We start from the raw sequence: 18668 nt of genomic DNA, 5'->3' as shown, positions 1-18668 counted from the left end.
GCACCCGTCGACAGATCCTGCTACTGCCCCTTCTCCCTCAAATCTTCATCTCCTAATTGCTTTGCGGAAAGGTAAACGTACTTGTACTTCTCATCCCATTTCAGACTATGTTTCCACTGCTCATCTTTTTGCTTCCCATTGCAAGTTTATATCATTACTCTCATCGGTTCCCATTCCCAAGACTGTACAGGAAGCCCTTGTCTCTCTAGGGTGGCGGCAAGCCATGGAAGAAGAACTCTCTGCTCTACAACATAATCATACGTGGGAACTCACCACCCTTCCTCCTGGTAAGCACACTATTGGGTGTAAATGGGTCTATACAGTGAAGCATCTTCCTGATGGCAGTGTGGAACGATTGAAGGCATGGTTAGTGGCCAAGGGCTATTCTCAGTTATATGGTGTGGACTATATGGAGACATTCTCTCCTGTGGCTAAAATTGGTTTAGTTCGGGTGTTGATCTCATTGGCTACTATGTATGATTGGCCTCTCCTACAACTTGACATCAAAAATGCCTTCCTACATGGTGATCTTGTTGAAGAGGTGTATATGGAGCAACCACCAGGGTTTGTTGCTCAGGGGGAGGCTGGTAAGGTGTGTAGGCTCAAAAAGGTAATCTATGGACTGAAACAATCTCCTCGTGCATGGTTCGGCAGGTTCAGTGAAGTGGCGAAGGCCTTTGGGATGAAACAGTGTCTGGTTGATCATTCCGTGTTTAGCTATAACTCGAAAGATGGAAACATCTTGCTAGTCGTGTATGCGGATGATATTGTCATAACTGGAAGTGACAGTAATGGAATTGACAGGCTGAAAAAATTCTTACAGGACCACTTCAATACGAAAGATCTGGGGAAGCTAAAGTATTTCTTAGGAATAGAAGTTGCGAGGTCAAAACAGGGGATCAACCTATGTCAGAGGAAATATGTTCTTGATCTACTTGAAGAAACAGGGTTGTTAGGTGCTAAACCAGCAGAGACTCCTATGGAACTCAATGCCAAGTTAAGTGTGGATGCAGGTGAAGAGTTTGATGATCCTGGAAGATACAGAAGGTTGGTGGGAAAGTTGAACTACCTGACCATTACCCGACCAGATATATCATTTGCTGTGAGTGTGGTGAGTCAGTTTATGCAACATCCCCGGGTTCCTCACTGGGAAGCTGTTCTAAGAATTGTTAGGTACCTAAAGGGTGCTCTAGGTCGTGGTTTGTTATACCAAAAAGGGGGACCTCTTGAGATAGTAGGGTACACAGATGCTGATTGGGTTGGCTCTATATCAGACAGGAGGTCAACCACAGGGTATTGTACCTTCCTGGGTGGCAATCTTGTAATTTGGAAGAGCAAGAAGCAAATAGTGGTGGCAAAAAGTAGTGTAGAAGTAGAGTACAGGGCTATGGCCCATACCACATGTGAACTAGTATGGCTGAAGAACCTACTACAGGAGATGGGTTTCTCAATTGACAAACCCATGAAACTATACTGTGATAACCAAGCTGTTGTTCACATCTCATCCAATCCTGTCTTCCATGAAAGAACCAAACATGTTGAGGTGGATTGTCACTTTGTGAGAGAGAAAGTGATAAGTGGGGTAATAACTACATCTCATGTGAGCTCAGGAAATCAGTGGGTAGATATCTTCACAAAAGGATTGTCTCGGGGAAGAATATATTACATTTGTAACAAGCTGGGACTATATGATATATACTCTCCAGCTTGAGGGGGAGTGTTAGAATGCTCGAATAAAAGTCAAGTGGGTCGGTTAGGAGAAGTACTTTAGTACATCCTCTCTTCTAGTCGGGCCGAACACTCTTCTCCTCTCCTTCTTCTTCTTTCTCTTTTCTTTCTTCTTTCTTCTTCTCTACTTTGACCTATAAACAACTAGGGTTTATTCACAATTAGTTAGATGTGAATAATGCTTTTCTTCATGGTGATTTGAAGGAGACAATATACATGAAGCTTCTTCTTGGATACAATGGTAATTCCTCTCTTGTTTTTCGGTTAAAGAAATCCTTATATAGTCTTAAACAGGCTCCCCAGGCCTAGTTTGATAAATTCCGAGATGTTGTAGTGGCTGTTGGATATAATCAAAGTGCCTCTGAATATTCTCTCTTCATCTGTCAAAGACCTCAAGGTATTACAATCTTGTTGTTGTATGCAAATGATATGTTATTGGCAGGGGATGATGAGGTTGGAATCCAGGAACTTAAGTCTCTTCTCCACAGTTCCTTCCATATGAAAGATTTGGGTTCTCTTATTTCTTGGGGCTGGAAGTACATCGTAGCACCGTGGTTACTTTGTTTGTCAGCACAAGTATGCCTCTAATCTTATTAAGCTTATTGGCCTTACAAACATCAAACAGGTTGATACACCTTTGGAACTCAATGTCAAGATGTCTAAATCTGATGGGACCTTGCTTCTTGATGCTACTCTACATTGACAACTAGTTGGGTCTCTCATCTATCTCACCATGACTCGTTCGGACATTTCCCATGCGGTTCAGGTAGTTAGTCAGTTTGTTTCAGCCCTATGCCACCCCCACATGACTGTTGTCCATTGGATATCTGTTATGTTCATGGCATTCTGTATCAGGGGTTGTTCTTTTCTTCTTCCTCTTCTCTTTAGTTGAGGGCTTATGCTGATGTAGATTGGGCAAGTTGTCCTGACACCAGACGGTTTACTACTGGGTGGTGTGTCTTTTTGGGAGACTCCCTTATTTCTTGGAAATGTAAGAAACAACAGACAATTTCTAAGTCATCTACAGAAGTCGAATACAGGGCTATGTCATCAGTATGCGGTGAGACTGTTTCGCTTCAATCTCTTCTTGCTGATCTTGGTGTTCACCTCCCCACACCTATTCCCCTCTATGCTGATAACACTAGCGCCATCAAGATTGCATCTAATCCAGTGTTTCATATAAGAATCAAACACATTGAGGTGGACTATCACTCAATTAAGGATCTATTTCTTGTTGGTTCTATTTCCCTTCCTCATATAGCTTTCGACTTACAGATTGCTGACACTCTCACAAAGCCTATGATGAGATCTAGACATCTATTTCATGTGGGCAAACTGATGCTTAGGCTGTGTTTGGTTGCGGTGCAAATTTATTTGCACTAGTACAAATGCGTGGGAGTGCAAATGTAAAAAATGCAAATTCTTGTTTAATTTTGTTTTGGGTCTTACTTTATTCTGCTTCATGCCTTAATTTACTTCATTTGTATTGCAATTAAACAAAATAAGCTAAAATTTGAAACAAAAATAGGTCAGAATTTACACTCAAATCATTTGCACTGCCATGGTTTTGCATCAGTGTAAACTTATTTGCGTTGCAACCAAACACTCAGTTTGAGGGGGAGTGTAGAGATACTTGATGTACTGTAGTTCTATGGTCCCTGTTGTACCATAGCATTTATTTTCTTTCTTATCTTTCAGCCCTCCAAGGGCCTCTTTGTAATTATTCTTTTTTATCTTTAGCCCTTAAAGGGCGTCTTTGTAAATATTTATAAATAATAAGATATACAGTCTCTTTTGGGGTGGGGGTTGATCAATTTCAGTTTGACACCCCTGAAACTCTTGGTGTTCTCTTAACCTAGAAGATTGACAAGAATCAGCTCCAGGTGAAAAACGTCTCTCTTCCATCTTCTCCTATATACTCATTTTTAGTTTTTTTTGTGGGTCTTGCCCTTGCCAAACCAAGCTTCAACCTAGAGAAGATTTTGTCTCCTTGTGCCTCCTTGAAAGCCCTTTATCGTTCATTGTCTGCTCCTCCTTTCCCTTTTAAGGCAGTTTGATGCAAACCTGTTCCCCCTAAGGTCTTGGCTTTCTGTTGGGAAGTGTTTTATGGGAAAATAAAACACCTTGGATAATCTACACAGGAGAAGACCCTATCTCTGCATTTCACCCAATTGGTGTACCCTTTGCAGATCCCATGGTGAGGACTGCAATCATTTGCTAATCTGCTGTACTGTTACAGTAGATTTGTGGGATTGACTCTTCTTGATTTTTGGATGCAGGTGGAATAGGCCAGCAGATGTAAGCTTACTTTTTGACCCTTCTACCTTTGCTTTGCGCCATCGAAGAGGAATGGTTGTAAGAGCAGCACTGCTTTGGACTGTGTGGACAGTGTGGGACAGTGTTGTAAAAGCAGGGTTGTAAGCAGGGTTGTAAGAGCAGGGTTGTAAGCACTGTCCACACTGTGTGGACAGTGTGGGACAGTGTTGTAAGCAGGGTTGTAAGAGCAGCACTGCTTTGGACAGTGTGGGAAGAAAGGAATGCCCGAATATTCCAAGAGAAGGTGCAAAGCCAACAAGATTTGAAGGACTGTATCCTATATAGGGTTATAGTGTGGCTAAAATCTTCAGAGTTGTTTCAGCAGTTTTCTTTTAATGACTGTGGAAGCATTGGGCAGAAGTGGCAAGCAGTTCTTCATTGAAGACAAAGTTGCACATGAGCTGGGTACCTCCACCTGAAGGCTTCCTGAAATTAAATTTTGATGGGAGTAGCTTGGGCAACCCAAGCCCTTCTAGGATTGGAGGGGTTTTAAGGAATGGAAGTGGTTCTATGGGTCTTCTTTTTTCAGGTCCTATAGGTGAGGGGGACTCCACAAGGGCAGAACTTTTAGCTGCACTACAAGGGGTACAGTTTGCTGTACAGATAGGAGTGGAGCAGCTACTAATAGAAGGTGATTCTAAGGTGGTTGTGGGGTGGTTACAGAATCCAGACTGTAGCGTGGTGCTTCAGAAATGAACTTAAAAGATTCAAATGTTTGACGGGAAACTTGTATGTTAGAATACAATGGGTAGGGAGATCTTCTAATGCTATGGCTGACTGTTTAGCAAAGTAAGGGGCGAGGAGGGAACATTTGTATTGGGCTCGGTTGTAATCTTTTTTTATGTTTTTGTAGGGTTTGAGAGGTTGCAGCTCGTGCCTCTCCAAGTGTCTCCTGTAAAAGTTGCTTCTATTTTCTCTCTAGTAAATTCTTCATTTATCAAAAAAAAAAGAGAAACCTAGATAAGATTTTGGTCACATGCACTACATTAGAGTTTCTTAAGCTGTGTGACTTCTTACAATTCACTCCATTAAAACAACTCATTCTTCTCTTCACTCATGCTTCGTCGACCTAAGTCTACACCCAACCTTTCGACCTTCACCTCCTTAAAACAAAAAGAGTCTCCAACATGGTTCTCATGCTGATCACCAATGTTGTCTCCATCATCCAAGGTTCAAAGTATCAACACATATCGGCCCGTATCGGCCGATACGTATCGTTCCGAGACCCCTCCGATACGCCCCTACGGTGGGTGTATCGGAGGTCTGATCGGTTCAGGGGGTAGAGGAGACCTAAACCGGCCTCCCTGAACCGGTTGCGAAAAAAAAATAAAAAAAAGCCTGAAACACTGTATCGATTCGCCCGAAACGCCCATACCGACGTATCTTGCGTATTGGTATTTTGAACCTTGCCATCATCTACCAGCCCTTTTCCTCTTGACACTTCTCCGATCTTAGATTCCACAAAGTCGTCAGTACTTCCTTCCCCAACTTCCTTGACCCCCTCTTTAGACCCACACATTCTCGGTGGGGATTATCTCCTTGGAGGCTAGTAGGTCTACTGAACCTTAGGCCTATACCAAACCTCCTTTAAAGGGAATACCTATTGAGATGAAGATTAGCAAAGGGATTTAAAGAATGAAGCATAGAAGAAAATACTAGAGGGCCCGGAAGTTCAAATCCTTTTGTCTTGTTGAAGGGGGTCCAAACAAACTTTATTAAGAAGACTCAATAATTGGGTTAGACTCTCAATCTCCTTATCCCTTAACCCTCTACAGAACTCAAAATCCCAAATTGGTGCCATAGGAGTTTCCTAAGAGGAAAAGAATTTTGACATAGGCTTTTTTTTTATACCAAGGGATAGTGAACAATGACAAAAAGATGTTCTTCAACGGAGCCTCTCCAACCCAAGTACTAAATTACAATTACACACATCATACGTGACAAAGTTGCGAAATTGAGAAAGAATGTTGTGAATTGCCTTATTATTCAAAAAAAAATGTTGTGAATTGCCTTCCAAGGTGTTGCCAAAGATGCCCATCGAGATACTTCAATGTCCCATTTGTTCTCTGAGTGACCATGAATGCTTCCTACCACCTCGTGTCATAATCTCTTTCTCTCTCTCTCTCTCTCTCTCTCTAGTGGTCACCTCCACACAGCCACTTCCCCAATAAAGTTGTGTTCTTTTGCACTACATTTCCTCTTCCCAACCCTCCCTCCTCTTTAGTCCTACACACCACTTCCACTTTATTAGATAATCCTTCCTACTCTCCTCCGATTCTCAAAGGATATCCCTCATCAATTTCTCTAGTTTCTTGGCTTTCCTAGAAGGAATCCTGAAGATAGATAGAAAGTATGTTGGTAGGTTAGCAAGAGTGGCTCTAATCAATGTGATTCTACCCTCAAAGATATGTAGTTCTTCCACGAAGCCAATCTTTTCAAACTTCTCAACAACTGGGCACCAGAAGCTACTCTCCCTAGGGTTTGCCCCTAATGGAAGTTCCAATTAAGTCATAGGCCAAGTAGAAATAGAACATTCTAAACATTTCACAATAGCCTCCTCCTCTCCATTTTCCAAATTCAAAACATGCTTCTCTATCTTGTTACACTTAGACAACTATGAACCATGTTAGCTTAGCTGGGTTCATGAAAAAATCTGTGCACCAAATAGTTTCTTTAGTCTGTATTTGCCCATAAGAATTTTCCCACAATATTTCTTTTCTCACTTGTTTCCCAAGGAACTAAAACGCAGCCTTATGGTTTAATATGGGTAAGTATGTGAGTTATTATTGAGATTACTTGTGTAAATTGGAACCTATGTTACATGAATATTCAAAATTTAATGCCATTTTTGTTTTTCACTTCAGTTTTCACTTTGATTTTTTTCAGAGAGGGTAATAAGTATATAATATGTACGTACCAAAATGAGGAGAGTCTTGTTCATGAGGTATTTGGGTAACATAAGTTGCAGGACATGACTTAGAGCTGCGTGCTAAACATTTTAGATGTACGTACATATTCTAGTTGATGCACTAAGGACTAAAAAAGCATAGAAGCGAGTGAGTTGATGCTAGTTTATGATTCTCAAATATCTTGGCAAAGGGCTATTTCTCTTGGGGACCGTTTATAATGGTTGAGGAAAAACTGAATTTGTTGTTTTGTCTTTTAGTGGATTATTCATTAAGTAGGTTGTAAGCTCCTTTGAATGGAATGTTGGGTTAATAACTTTACCCTTAAATATTGCACTGTATGATTATTTTGTGCACTAAAAGGGAAGGCAAGAAGCCATTCAGGTTAGCCATTTCAGCCATTACCAAACAGCCCCTTACTCATACTGCACCCCTAGGTATCCCTTATTATTTCTAGTACTCCTTCCCTCAAGTTGTACATTCTGCATATCTTTAAAAGTACTGCTTATGGTAATTGTCTTGATGGAGCTATTGTACCACTCGGAAGATGATAACTTCTTTCTTCCATTTATGGAGTCCATGACTGTTGGGTTCTGAAGACTTGCAGTTATGGATGAACCAGTCAATTTGTCTTCTCTGGGGCAGCCACCCCGGTGGTAGCCCATCTAGTCCACTCCTCCCATGGTTAGGTCCATATCCAGTCCACTCCTCCCAAGACCCAGATAGCTGAGACCAACATTGGTTAATGGCATTTTTTATAGACTTGATAATATGTTGAAATGAGAAAAACGTGTACATGGTGCAGAAATCATCGCCCATGATAATCTTGTATATATTTTCGTTTTGCAAATTTTCTGGACTCTCAAATCATGATTTCTCTTCTGCCATTTTCATGTGCGAGAATTTTGTATAGATTTATGCCAGAAATAGGAAGTTTACATTTGTCATTAAATACTATTATTTTACTGCAATCATCAGGACCAAGTAACACATCATGGAGTGCCTCGCATGCTAGCCAAGAAGATTCTAGAGGTTTTATGGAAGGTTTTAAGGTAAATTAAGAATGTTTATAGTAGGGGAGTGGTTCAATGGCTCTAGAAATATTTCAGAGCCGTAGTCTATGATATATATGTATATATATTATCTTAGTTAATCCTAGTTGACTCTCTTACTATTTCATAATGTTTTGACCAGCAAGCAAAAGTGAATGGGACAGTGGACTTTGACTCAGGCTCAGGTAGGGCGTTGTTCTTCTATTGCTTAAACTTCATAATTTTCCTTATTCCTGAAGCTCATCTTTGCAACTTGTTTCTTCATTATGATAACTGGGTCATTCTGCACAGGGAGGCCTATGTCAGCACCAGCATCCATGGAGCCTTCGGTTGCGCCACACCCAAAGTCATATATGGAGGTAATATTCTTTATCTTCCCATCCCTTGCTGCTAGGCCTAAAAGTGCTGTTTGGCTTAATCCGGTATTGAAAGAAAAGGAAGAAGAAAATTTGTCACTACTACCAGGGAAGGCTGTTTGGATGAGTGTATTAACTCAAATGTGCTAATGGAATTGAACTGGCTTGACTGTTTCTCTTGGGTGAAAACTGTTGAGAGCTTGATTTCATGATTCACCTTGCAGGTTCCAAAGCTTGACAGTGTACTTTTCCTTCCATATTTTACTACATCTTTAGCTGTTTTCTCTACACACATACAAACTTGTGATTCTAATGCACATATACCCATGACAAGTTGGACAGTGTTTTAAAACGTGGAGGTGTGACGCGAGGTGTTCCACTACCTAGAGGCGTGAGGCGTAGTTCAGAACGTAAGAGGTGTAAGACTCCTGAACACAAGGAGGCGTAAGCCTCCTTAAGAGGAGGGGGTGAGGAGGAGGAAGAAGAGGAAGGGGGAATCTCATTTTTTAAAGATTTTTAATAAAAATCTTTTATATTAAGAACAAAGATGGCACTAGTTGCAGGGGGGGGGGGGGGTCTTGTCAAAGCTATGAGGCGTACACCTCAATGGTGTCAGCACCTCTAGCATACGCCTCAGGGCGCTTTGGGTGCGCCTCGCCTGAAGGCATGCCTCCCATGCCTTTTAAAACACTAGTTGGAAAGTTTGCATTAGTATTCCTAGAAATGTGCATTTGCATCTCTTTGGGACAGGAAAAAGGGCACTTGTTCATTTTGCTTCATATTTGATTCATGTGTTTAGAGGATTGAGAATCCATTAAACCTTCTTATTAATTGTGCTAGCAGTAGGGGTGAGAAAATGGTTTATTCGGTTAAAGCCCAAACCAGATAAACCGAAATACTGAAAAACCAAGATTTTCAGTTATTTCAGTTAAAAACTGAATTTCGACACTATATATATTATACATATTATATATGTATTATATGTTAATATATAGTATATAGATAATGTAGTTCAGTTAATTCGTTTTTTTTGGTTAACCTAATTCCTAAACCTGAAAACCGAAACCAGAACCAAAATTTTATAAAACAAGAAAAAAACCGAAACTGAAATTTTTGGTTTTAGCTGAATAATGCTCACCCCTAGCTAGCAGTTAGGAGGAGAAGGTGAAGGTTAAGAGGAGAGAATTGGGGAAACAGAGATAGGTGCACATACACCTATTCTCCTCTTTTATCAACTTATAAGAAGATTGTGTAATTAGAATAATATCAATGTTACTGTTTATTCACAGATGCTACTAGTATAAGCCAAATACAACTACGATACTCCCCCTCAAGCTGGTGCATAAATGTCACACATACCCAGCTTGCTAAGAGTAGTAACATGTTGATATTAGGAAGTGCCTTCATAAGAACATTTGCTAACAGATAAACCTATGGAGGCTAACCTGAAGTTGAATGAGCCAATTTCAGATATAGGGAGGTTCAGTAGTTAGAAGAGAAGAGATAGGTGCACAGAAACATATTCCAATGGGTTCACTGGTGACCCACTTGATAGCAGCGGGGCCATACCTGTTTGGGTTGTTGGTATGCAAAGCGGCATAAAAAATTCTAGAGAGATCGCATAGGAAAGGTAGGGCAAAGGAGGAAATAAGTGGTTCTTATATGGCACATACATGAATTGGTGCACCTGCGACATACCGAATAATAGGGGTGAGCATTATTTGGTGAATTGAAAATTTTGGATTCGGTTTTTTTGGTTCAGTTATTTCAGTTTTTGGTTAATTCAATTCGGTCTTTAAATTAGAAATTTGGTTAACCAAGAAAACCAAAATTTGCTATATAACATGTAATATATTTGTTAGTGTCAAGTATGTAGGGGTATTTCTGTCTTTATACATATGTTGAGGTTGCTGATGTGTAATATTATGTTAGAACTAGTGTCCCTCACTTAAGTAGGGGCACATGTGTCTTTTCCATTATGTTAGTAATATAAAACATATCTGGCTGAATGGGAGAGGTAATTTTTCTCTCATTCGAACCAGACTTTTCTTCTCTCCTTTTCTCCTCCTTTCTCTCTCTTTATTTCTTCTTTCTTCTTCTCTCTTCTTGGCTGTTATCAGACTAACAGAACTCAAGGGCAGACCGAATCATAATATGGTATCAGAGCTCAACTAAGCAACTCGGATCTGCCCAGGTTTCTGTTTTCTGCGCACCTAGTCTAGGGTTTTCTCTTGGTTTGTTTGTCATCGGTTGGAGATAAGGGAAAGGGCTGAAAAGGAGTGGTCGTCCTCTTCCCTTGGAGGTCTCTATGCCTCCAGTTGTGCTGTTCGTGGTCGATTGCTGTGGTTTCTAAGAAGCCCTTCCCTTATCAATGAAGAGAAGAGGGCTGATTTGTGTTGCAGTGAGTGTCTTGTGTGGTTTGAATTTCAGGTGATGAGGTAAGAGATTTCTATGCGTTTTTTTGTTATGAATCAAATAAGAAGTATGTTTTAGATCGTATGGTGGGATTTCAGACTGTAGTGTGTTAGGGTTTATGCTGTTTTCAGTGTGATTCGAAGGGGGAGTGGTCCTCATATAGTGTGGTGAGATTTCAGGTAGTCGTGGGCTAGGGTTTGTGGTGTAAAGACTTCAGCAATTACAAGTGCTGAAACCAGTGTGATCAGTGTGGTGTGGTCTAGTGTGTAGTGTGCCGAATTCAGCAATGGGAGATAGCAGTGATAGCAAATCTAATGTGATAATACCTACTGATTACCTGAATGTTCAAATGACCTCCATTAAACTGAATGGAGGGAATTATGTTCCTTGGGATAAATCTGTAGAAGTTTTTGTAAAGGCAAAGAAGAAGGTGAAACACATAAGGGAGGAAAAACCCTCCACTGATTCTCATGAGTATGATGATTGGGAACAAGAGGATGCACAGATTATCACGTGGTTATGGAATAGTATGGAACCCAAGATTAGTGTAAATTTGATGTTTCTTGACACTGCCAAAGATGTGTGGGACCATGCTAAGAAGTTGTATTCTGGTCAAGACAATACAACCAGAGTATACCAGCTGTATCAGGAATACTTTAATCTGCAACAGGGCAATCAGAGTCTTGAGGAGTACTATGCTAGTATGAGAAACATTCGTAATGAGTTGAACGTTTATCACCTCCTCACTTCTGATGTCAAAATTCAGCAACAGTAAAGAGAACAACTTGATGTGACTGGATTTTTAGTGAGGCTGAAATCTGAGTATGAACCAATGCGGGCTCAAATACTAGGAGGATCAACTCTCCCTTCCTTGGAAGAGGTGTTTGCTCGACTTCGGAGGATTTCCATTGGATCTACTAAGAATTCTAATGTTTTCGATAGATCAACCTTTGCAGTATCGAGGGGCCGTAGTGTTAGAGGTGGAGCTCGGGGAGCTCAGTCTGGCCATAGTGGTAGCAGTGGTCCGGTATATGGCTGGAGTGGTAGCAGTATGAGAGGTTTGTACAGTCCACATCTCAGTAGAGCACGGCTACTCTCGCACACTCAGGTATGGCTTGTTTGGCATCCACACCAATCCCTGGATTGTTGACTTTGGAGCCTCCTATCACATGATTGGAACTCCAAGTGTGTTTTCTTCCCTCTCATTGCTCAACATCACAATCTGTTACCCTTGCTAATGGTTCCACATCCTCCATTTGTGGTGTTGGCAATGTTAACATGACCCCCTTATCTTTATCCTCAGCGTTGTATGTCCCTAAATTTCCGTTTAACCTTATGTTTGTTAGTAAATTGACCAAGTCACTCAATCGCTCTATTACTTTTTACCCTTCTTCGTGTGTTTTTCAGGATCTCAAGACGGGGATGAAGATTGGTGGAGGGCATGAAGCTGGTGGATTGTATTATCTTGGTGGTGGAAGATATCATTAGCTCTCCAGTCATCCCTCTCTCCTCTCCAGTGGCACTGTCGATTTGGTCATCCTTCGCTAAAAGTTTTGAAGTCTTTGGTCCCTTCGTTGAGTCAACTTTTTGTTTTAGATTGCGAGTCGTATCAGTTGGGGAAACATCATCATGTTCCCTTTAGTCTTAGGGTTGATAACCGTGTGTTGAGTCATTTTTCTTTGGTTCATTCAGATGTTTGGGGTCCTTATAAAGTGATGTCATACAATGGGTATAGATATTTTGTCATTTTTGTTGATGATTATTCAAGGATGATGTGGCTCTATTTAATGAAAGAAAGGAGTGAATTGTTTACCTTCTTCCAAAAATTTTATGCTGAGATTCGCAACCAATTTGGTGTTAACATTAAAATTTTTCGTTCCGATAATGGCTGTGAATATTTCTCTTCATCATTTCAAGAATACTTGGATCAACGTGGCATTGTACATCAGACCTCATGTACCTACACCCCATAACAAAATGGGGTGGCCGAGAGAAAGAATCGTCATCTTTTGGAAACAGCTCGATCCCTCATTCATCACATGAATGTTCCCAAACCCTTTTGGAGTGATGTGGTGCTTACTTCTTGATTAATCGGATGCTCACATCTATCTTTGATGGTCATTCCCCATCACTACCTTGTTTCCCACCTTGTCTCCATTTCCTCTTTCTCCTCCGGTTTTTGGATGTGTCTGCTTCGTCCATAATCTGGGCCTCAGGAAGGACAAGTTAGATGTACGATCCATTAAGTGCATCTTCCTTAGCTATTCCCGGACCCAGAAAGGGTATGTGTTATCATCCTAGTTCTCGACATTCCTTTGTGTGTGTTGATGTTACCTTCTTCGAGTCTACTCCGTTTTTCTCGGGGTTCAGTGGTGTTTCTTTCTCCTCATCACCTACTCCTCTTCCTCTTCCAATTGCGGATTTTGTTCCTCTTGTTCTAGTTGTGACCAAGTCCTTGCCTCCAGTGCCACCACCACCACCTATTTTCCAAGTGTATATAGATCATCCACATGTACCGGCTGCTCCTCCAACTCCATCAACGTCGACAAATCCGACAGTTGTCCCCACACTGGCCCCAAACCCAGTATCAAATCTTGATCTTCCCATTGCCTTGCGGAAAGGTAAACACACTTGTACCCTTCATCCTATTTCTAATTATGCTTCACTCACTCACCTTTCTACTTCCCATCGCCAGTTTATCTCTTTGTTATCCTCTGCCGTTGTCCCTAAGGATGTCCAGGAAGCCCTTACCTCTCCAGGATGGTGTCGTGCAATGGAAGAAGAACTTTCATCTCTAACTCATAATCATACTTGGGACCTCACCACTCTTCCTCCTAGGAAGCAGGCTGTCGTTTGTAAGTGGGTTTATACTGTTAAGTGTTTACCTGATGGTAGTGTAGAGCGACTGAAAGCTAGATTGGTTGCAAAAGGGTACTCCCAAACCTATGGTATTGACTACACAGAGACCTTCTCCCCAGTTGCTAAGATAGGTTCGGTTCGTGTTGTGATTTTTCTTGTTGCTATGTATGATTGGCCCCTCTATCAGCTTGATATCAAGAATGCTTCTTTGCATGGTGATTTGCTCGAGGAGGCCTACTATGGAGCAACCACCGGGGTTTGTTGCTCAGGGGGAGGATGGTAAGGTGTGCAGACTAAAGAAGGCTATTTATGGGTTTAAACAGTCTCCTCGAGCATGGTTTGGTAGGTTCAGTGAGGTGGTAAAGAAGTTTGGTATGAAACAGTGCCAAGTTGATCATTCGGTCTTCAATCATGACTCTCAGGCAGGAAAAATCCTCTTGGTGGTGTATGTAAATGATATTGTTATTACCGGAAATGATAAAATGGGCATTGACAGGTTGAAGACTTTTCTGTAGGAACATTTTCAAACAAAGGACTTCGGTAAATTGAAATATTTCTTGGGGACAGAAGTAGCAAGGTCTAAACATGGTATTAATTTGTGTCAGAGGAAATATGTGCTTGATTTGTTGGAGGAAACATGTTTGTTAGGTGCTAAACCAGCTAAAACACCTATTGGAAACAAATACTAAGCTGAGCAATGATATGGATGAAGTGTTTGAAGACCCTAGCAGATACTGGCGACTTGTAGGTAAACTGAACTACGTAACCATTACTTGGCCAGATATTTCATTTGCGGTTAGTGTGGTAAGTTCATGCAGAAACCTCTGGTTCCTCATTGGGATGCGGTTCTAAGAATTGTGAGGTATTTAAAAGGGGCTCCTGGCCGTGGTTTGATATACAAAAGTGGTGGAAAACTTGAAATAGAAGGATATACTGATGCTGATTGGGCCGGTGGTGAGAAGCAGTGCAGAGGCAGAATATAGAGCTATGACACATACCACCTGGGAATTAGTGTGGTTAAGGAGCCTTTTACTAGAGATAGGATACAATGTTAACACTCAAATGAAACTCTACTATGACAATTAGGCTGTAGTTCATATTTCTTCTAATCCAGTGTTCCATTGAAGAACCAAGCACTTAGAGGTTGACTGTCACTTTGCGAGAGAGAAGGTGCTGAGTGGAGTGATAGACACTGCATATGTTAACACAGGGAACCAGTGGGCAGACTTGTTTACTAAAGGGTTGAGTTGGGGAAGAGTAGACTACATATGTAACAAGTTGGGATTATATGATATATACTCACCAGCTTGAGGGGGAGTGTTAGTGTCGAGTATGTAGGGGTATTTCTGTCTTTATACTTATGTTGAGGTTGCTGATGTGTAATATTATGTTAGAACTAGTGTCCCTCACTTAAGTAGGGGCACATGTGTCTTTTCCATTATGTTAGTAATATAAAACATACTTGGCTGAATGGGAGAGGTAATTTTTATATCATTTGAAGTAGACTTTTCTTCTCTTTTTTTCTCCTCCTTTCTCTCTTTCTTTCTTCTTTCTTCTTCTCTCTTCTTGGCTGTTATCAGACTAACAGAACTCAAGGGCAGACCGAATTATAATAATATTATACATAACATAATATATAATATATAACATATAACATAATATTTAATATATACTATAATGAAATTTGATTTCATTATATATAGAATAGAATAGAATAGAATAGAATAGAATATGAAATTCGGCTTTAACCGAAAACCGAACTGAAAATTTCAGTTTCAGTTTTTCTATAATTCGGTTTTGGTTCTATTTTCATTTTCTTAATTTGGTTTTTAAAAATTTGATTTATTTGGTTCAGTTTTCTAACCGAATGCTCACCCCTACCGAATAATGAACATTGTGTCCACATTGGATGCTAACTTAACGCCATGCCATGTTGGAGAGGCAACAACTCAAATGATAGAATAGAATAGAATAGAATATGAAATTTGGTTTTAACCGAAAACCGAACTGAAAATTTCAGTTTCAGTTTTTCTATAATTCGGTTTTGGTTCTTTTTCATTTTCTTAATTTGGTTTTTAAAAATTTGATTTATTTGGTTCAGTTTTCTAACCGAATGTTCACCCTTATCGAATAATGAACATTGTGTCCACATTCGATGCTAACTTAATGCCATGCCATGTTGGAGAGGCAACAGCTCAAATGCTTGGCTGCTTCAGGAAGCTAAAAAATTTTGCTTCCTCAAATGGCCTGAGGCTTATAAATCAAGGTGCTACATTGGGTTGAGGTTTCCCATGTTCACCCTTAGGTTTTTTGACCGTTGAGGTTTAAATGCCTATGTGGCACTGATGTGGAGCTCAAATGACAACACAACACAGCCATGCCAAAAATGGCTTGATTAGAGGTTGAAGGGTAGGAAGAAATGAGGTGGTAGTTCCTTGCTATTTGCAAATATAATTTTATTTTGTGAAGGAGGCAATCAAGATGATTTGAGGAACTTGAAGAAATTAAGATTTTTGATACTATCTCTAACCTGAGGGTGAACATGGGAAAGAGTCATGTAACAGGTATTAGTTTGGAAGTGGAAGGAATTCATGTATTGGTGGGGATTCTAGGATGTGAAGTTAGATATTGGCCTTTGGTGTACCTAGGTCTTCCTTTGGGAGGGAACCCGAGAACATAGGTATTTTGGAAACTGGTGGTAGAAATATTTGTCAAAAAGCCAACACCTTGGAAAAGAAATTGTATTTGAATGGGTGGGAGAATAACCTTGATTAGAGCAACTTTGGCCAATTATCTATCTACTTCTTGTTCACCTTCCGTATTCCAGTTAGATTAGTGGGTTAACTAGAGAAACTTATGAAGCACTTCTTATGGGGAGCTAGGAAATGAGAAAAGGGACCATTTGGTGAAGTGGGAATAGGTTATAAATCTAAGGAACAGGGAAGGCTTGCAATAGTGAACCTAACTCATAGGAATACGGCTCTTTTAAGTAAATGGCTGTGGAGATTTTCTTTGGAAAGGAACAGGTTTTGGCATAGGATTATTGCAAGCATACATGGGATGCAAATGCAACCCCCATCTCAACTTCAGCTTCTTGGGAATCAATACAAGAGGAAAACTGGTTTTCATTAACTTTATCCGCTTTGGGATTTTGGTTTTAGAGGTGGATTGAGGGATAATGAATGTGAGTTCCTTATTCATTTGTTGGCTGAGCTTGATTCAGTTTTTTTTGGACTAGTTAGTGGAGGACACTAGAGTTTGGTCAATCTCTCCTGATGACATATTATGGAAAGACAAAGGAAATCTTCCAAACTATCTCTCACTAGTCGTTATGCATAATCTTCATTAAAAGGTATAAGCTCCATATTTATATATAGAAAACAATGTGTTCATGAGGAGAAAAAGAAGGAAAAGAAAATTTAGAAAAATATAGGAGCTGAGCCCCTATTTTTGTCCTAGGAAAAGAAAAAAAAGAATGTGTTGTTTGGAGAAAATTTGAAGTTCTTTGCTTATTGGTTCAGGTTTTGAAGTCTTCCCATTCAAGAGAGCATACACCACCATGTGTGTTGATTAAATCCTAACCAGTAAGAAAATAATAAAAAGAAACTAGTATATAAGCCCATGAAATGAATAATTTAGTAATAATATGTATTTTGTTATTATAACCCCCAAAAATTAAGGGTATAAAAAATTTCATAGCGCCATGTACAAAATAGATTAGGCACTTAAAGCAAGCAACCCTCAAGGTAGATGATTCTACTCTGTAAGGTTTTAGTTTGCCAATAGGACAAACTACTGATTTTACGGAAGCAGAAGAAGGTAGTGCCTTGTTGGTTGGTCTCAGAACATAAAGTTCTCCAGATCACTTCCTTGAATATTGAAAAAGACTCAAGAAATGTTATTTCATTGTCTCAATGTACCAAAAATGGCCCTTGTATGTTCTCTTACTTTTTCAATGAAATTAGGGAAATCCCATCTTAGTTGAATGGTGAGGTTAGATGATTTCCAAGGGATAGGGATAAAACCAGTTTAGGAAACTGAACCGGACTGGTCGGTCAGATGGGTTGCACCGTGACTGGGGCCCTCACCAGTTCGATTACACCCCAAGAATTGAAATGGTTAAAAACCTGGTGAAAACTGGCTAACTGACCAATTTAATGAAATTGATTCTATTATTGATAAAAAAAGCTGGCTGACTGACTGGTTTAACTGGAAAACTGGTGAACCATTCTCGGTTTCATGAAACTATTTGGGCCATTAAACAATTGAAATTTCAAAACATGTGTGACAAGACTTGAACCCATGGCCTCTTATTTTGTAGTATTGCTTAATTACTATTAACCTACTTCTTTATTTTTGTTAATTAATGACTCTTTATGTTTTATATATTGTGAATAAACCCTAGTTGTTTCTAGGTCAAAGTAGAGAAGAAGAAAGAAGAAAGAAAAGAGAAAGAAGAAGGAGAGGAGAAGAGTGTTCGGCCAGACTAGAAGAGAGGATGTTCAAAAGTCACTCTCCTAGCCGACCCACTTGACTTTTATTCATGAAAAAACTTGAGTTACAAGAAAGACAATTTTGTCCCTCATAGAAGATGGGACACATAACTTAAACTCAGATTCAATAGACATTTCACTTTCAATAAGATACACCAGAATGACCAAAATACCCCTGACTCGAGCATTCTAACACTCCCCCTCAAGCTGGAGAGTATATATCATATAGTCCCAGCTTGTTACAAATGTAATCTATTCTTCCCCGAGACAATCCTTTTGTGAAGATATCTGCCCACTGATTTCCTGAGCTCACATGAGATGTAGTTATTACCCCACTTATCACTTTCTCTCTCACAAAGTGACAATCCACCTCAATATGTTTAGTTCTTTCATGGAAGACAGGATTGGATGAGATGCGAACAACAACTTGGTTATCACAATATAGTTTCATGGGTTTGTCAATTGAGAAACCCATCTCTTGTAGTAGGTTCTTCAGCCATACTAGTTCACATGTGGTATGGGCCATAGCCCCGTACTCTGGTT

The 18668-nt window shown here is 40.1% G+C and overlaps 1 protein-coding gene across 4 annotated transcripts in view; it reads left to right on the top strand.

Moving 5' to 3' along the window:
* PEX14 (peroxin 14) overlaps positions 1–18668 on the top strand; it is a 48839-nt gene that overhangs the window by 25300 nt on the left and 4871 nt on the right. For all 4 annotated transcript variants that reach the window (XM_088895374.1, XM_010244813.3, XM_088895376.1 and 1 more), the window contains exons 8-10: positions 7929–8002; positions 8145–8187; positions 8294–8361. In XM_088895374.1, coding sequence (XP_088751500.1) covers positions 7929–8002; positions 8145–8187; positions 8294–8361 — 185 coding nt within the window. The remainder of the gene's footprint in view (positions 1–7928; positions 8003–8144; positions 8188–8293; positions 8362–18668) is intronic.

This window comes from Nelumbo nucifera, chromosome 1 (genome assembly GCF_055504915.1).
Source record: "Nelumbo nucifera cultivar China Antique chromosome 1, China Antique-T2T, whole genome shotgun sequence".
Classification (NCBI taxonomy): domain Eukaryota; kingdom Viridiplantae; phylum Streptophyta; class Magnoliopsida; order Proteales; family Nelumbonaceae; genus Nelumbo; species Nelumbo nucifera.
This window is presented reverse-complemented; position numbering and strand designations above follow the sequence as displayed.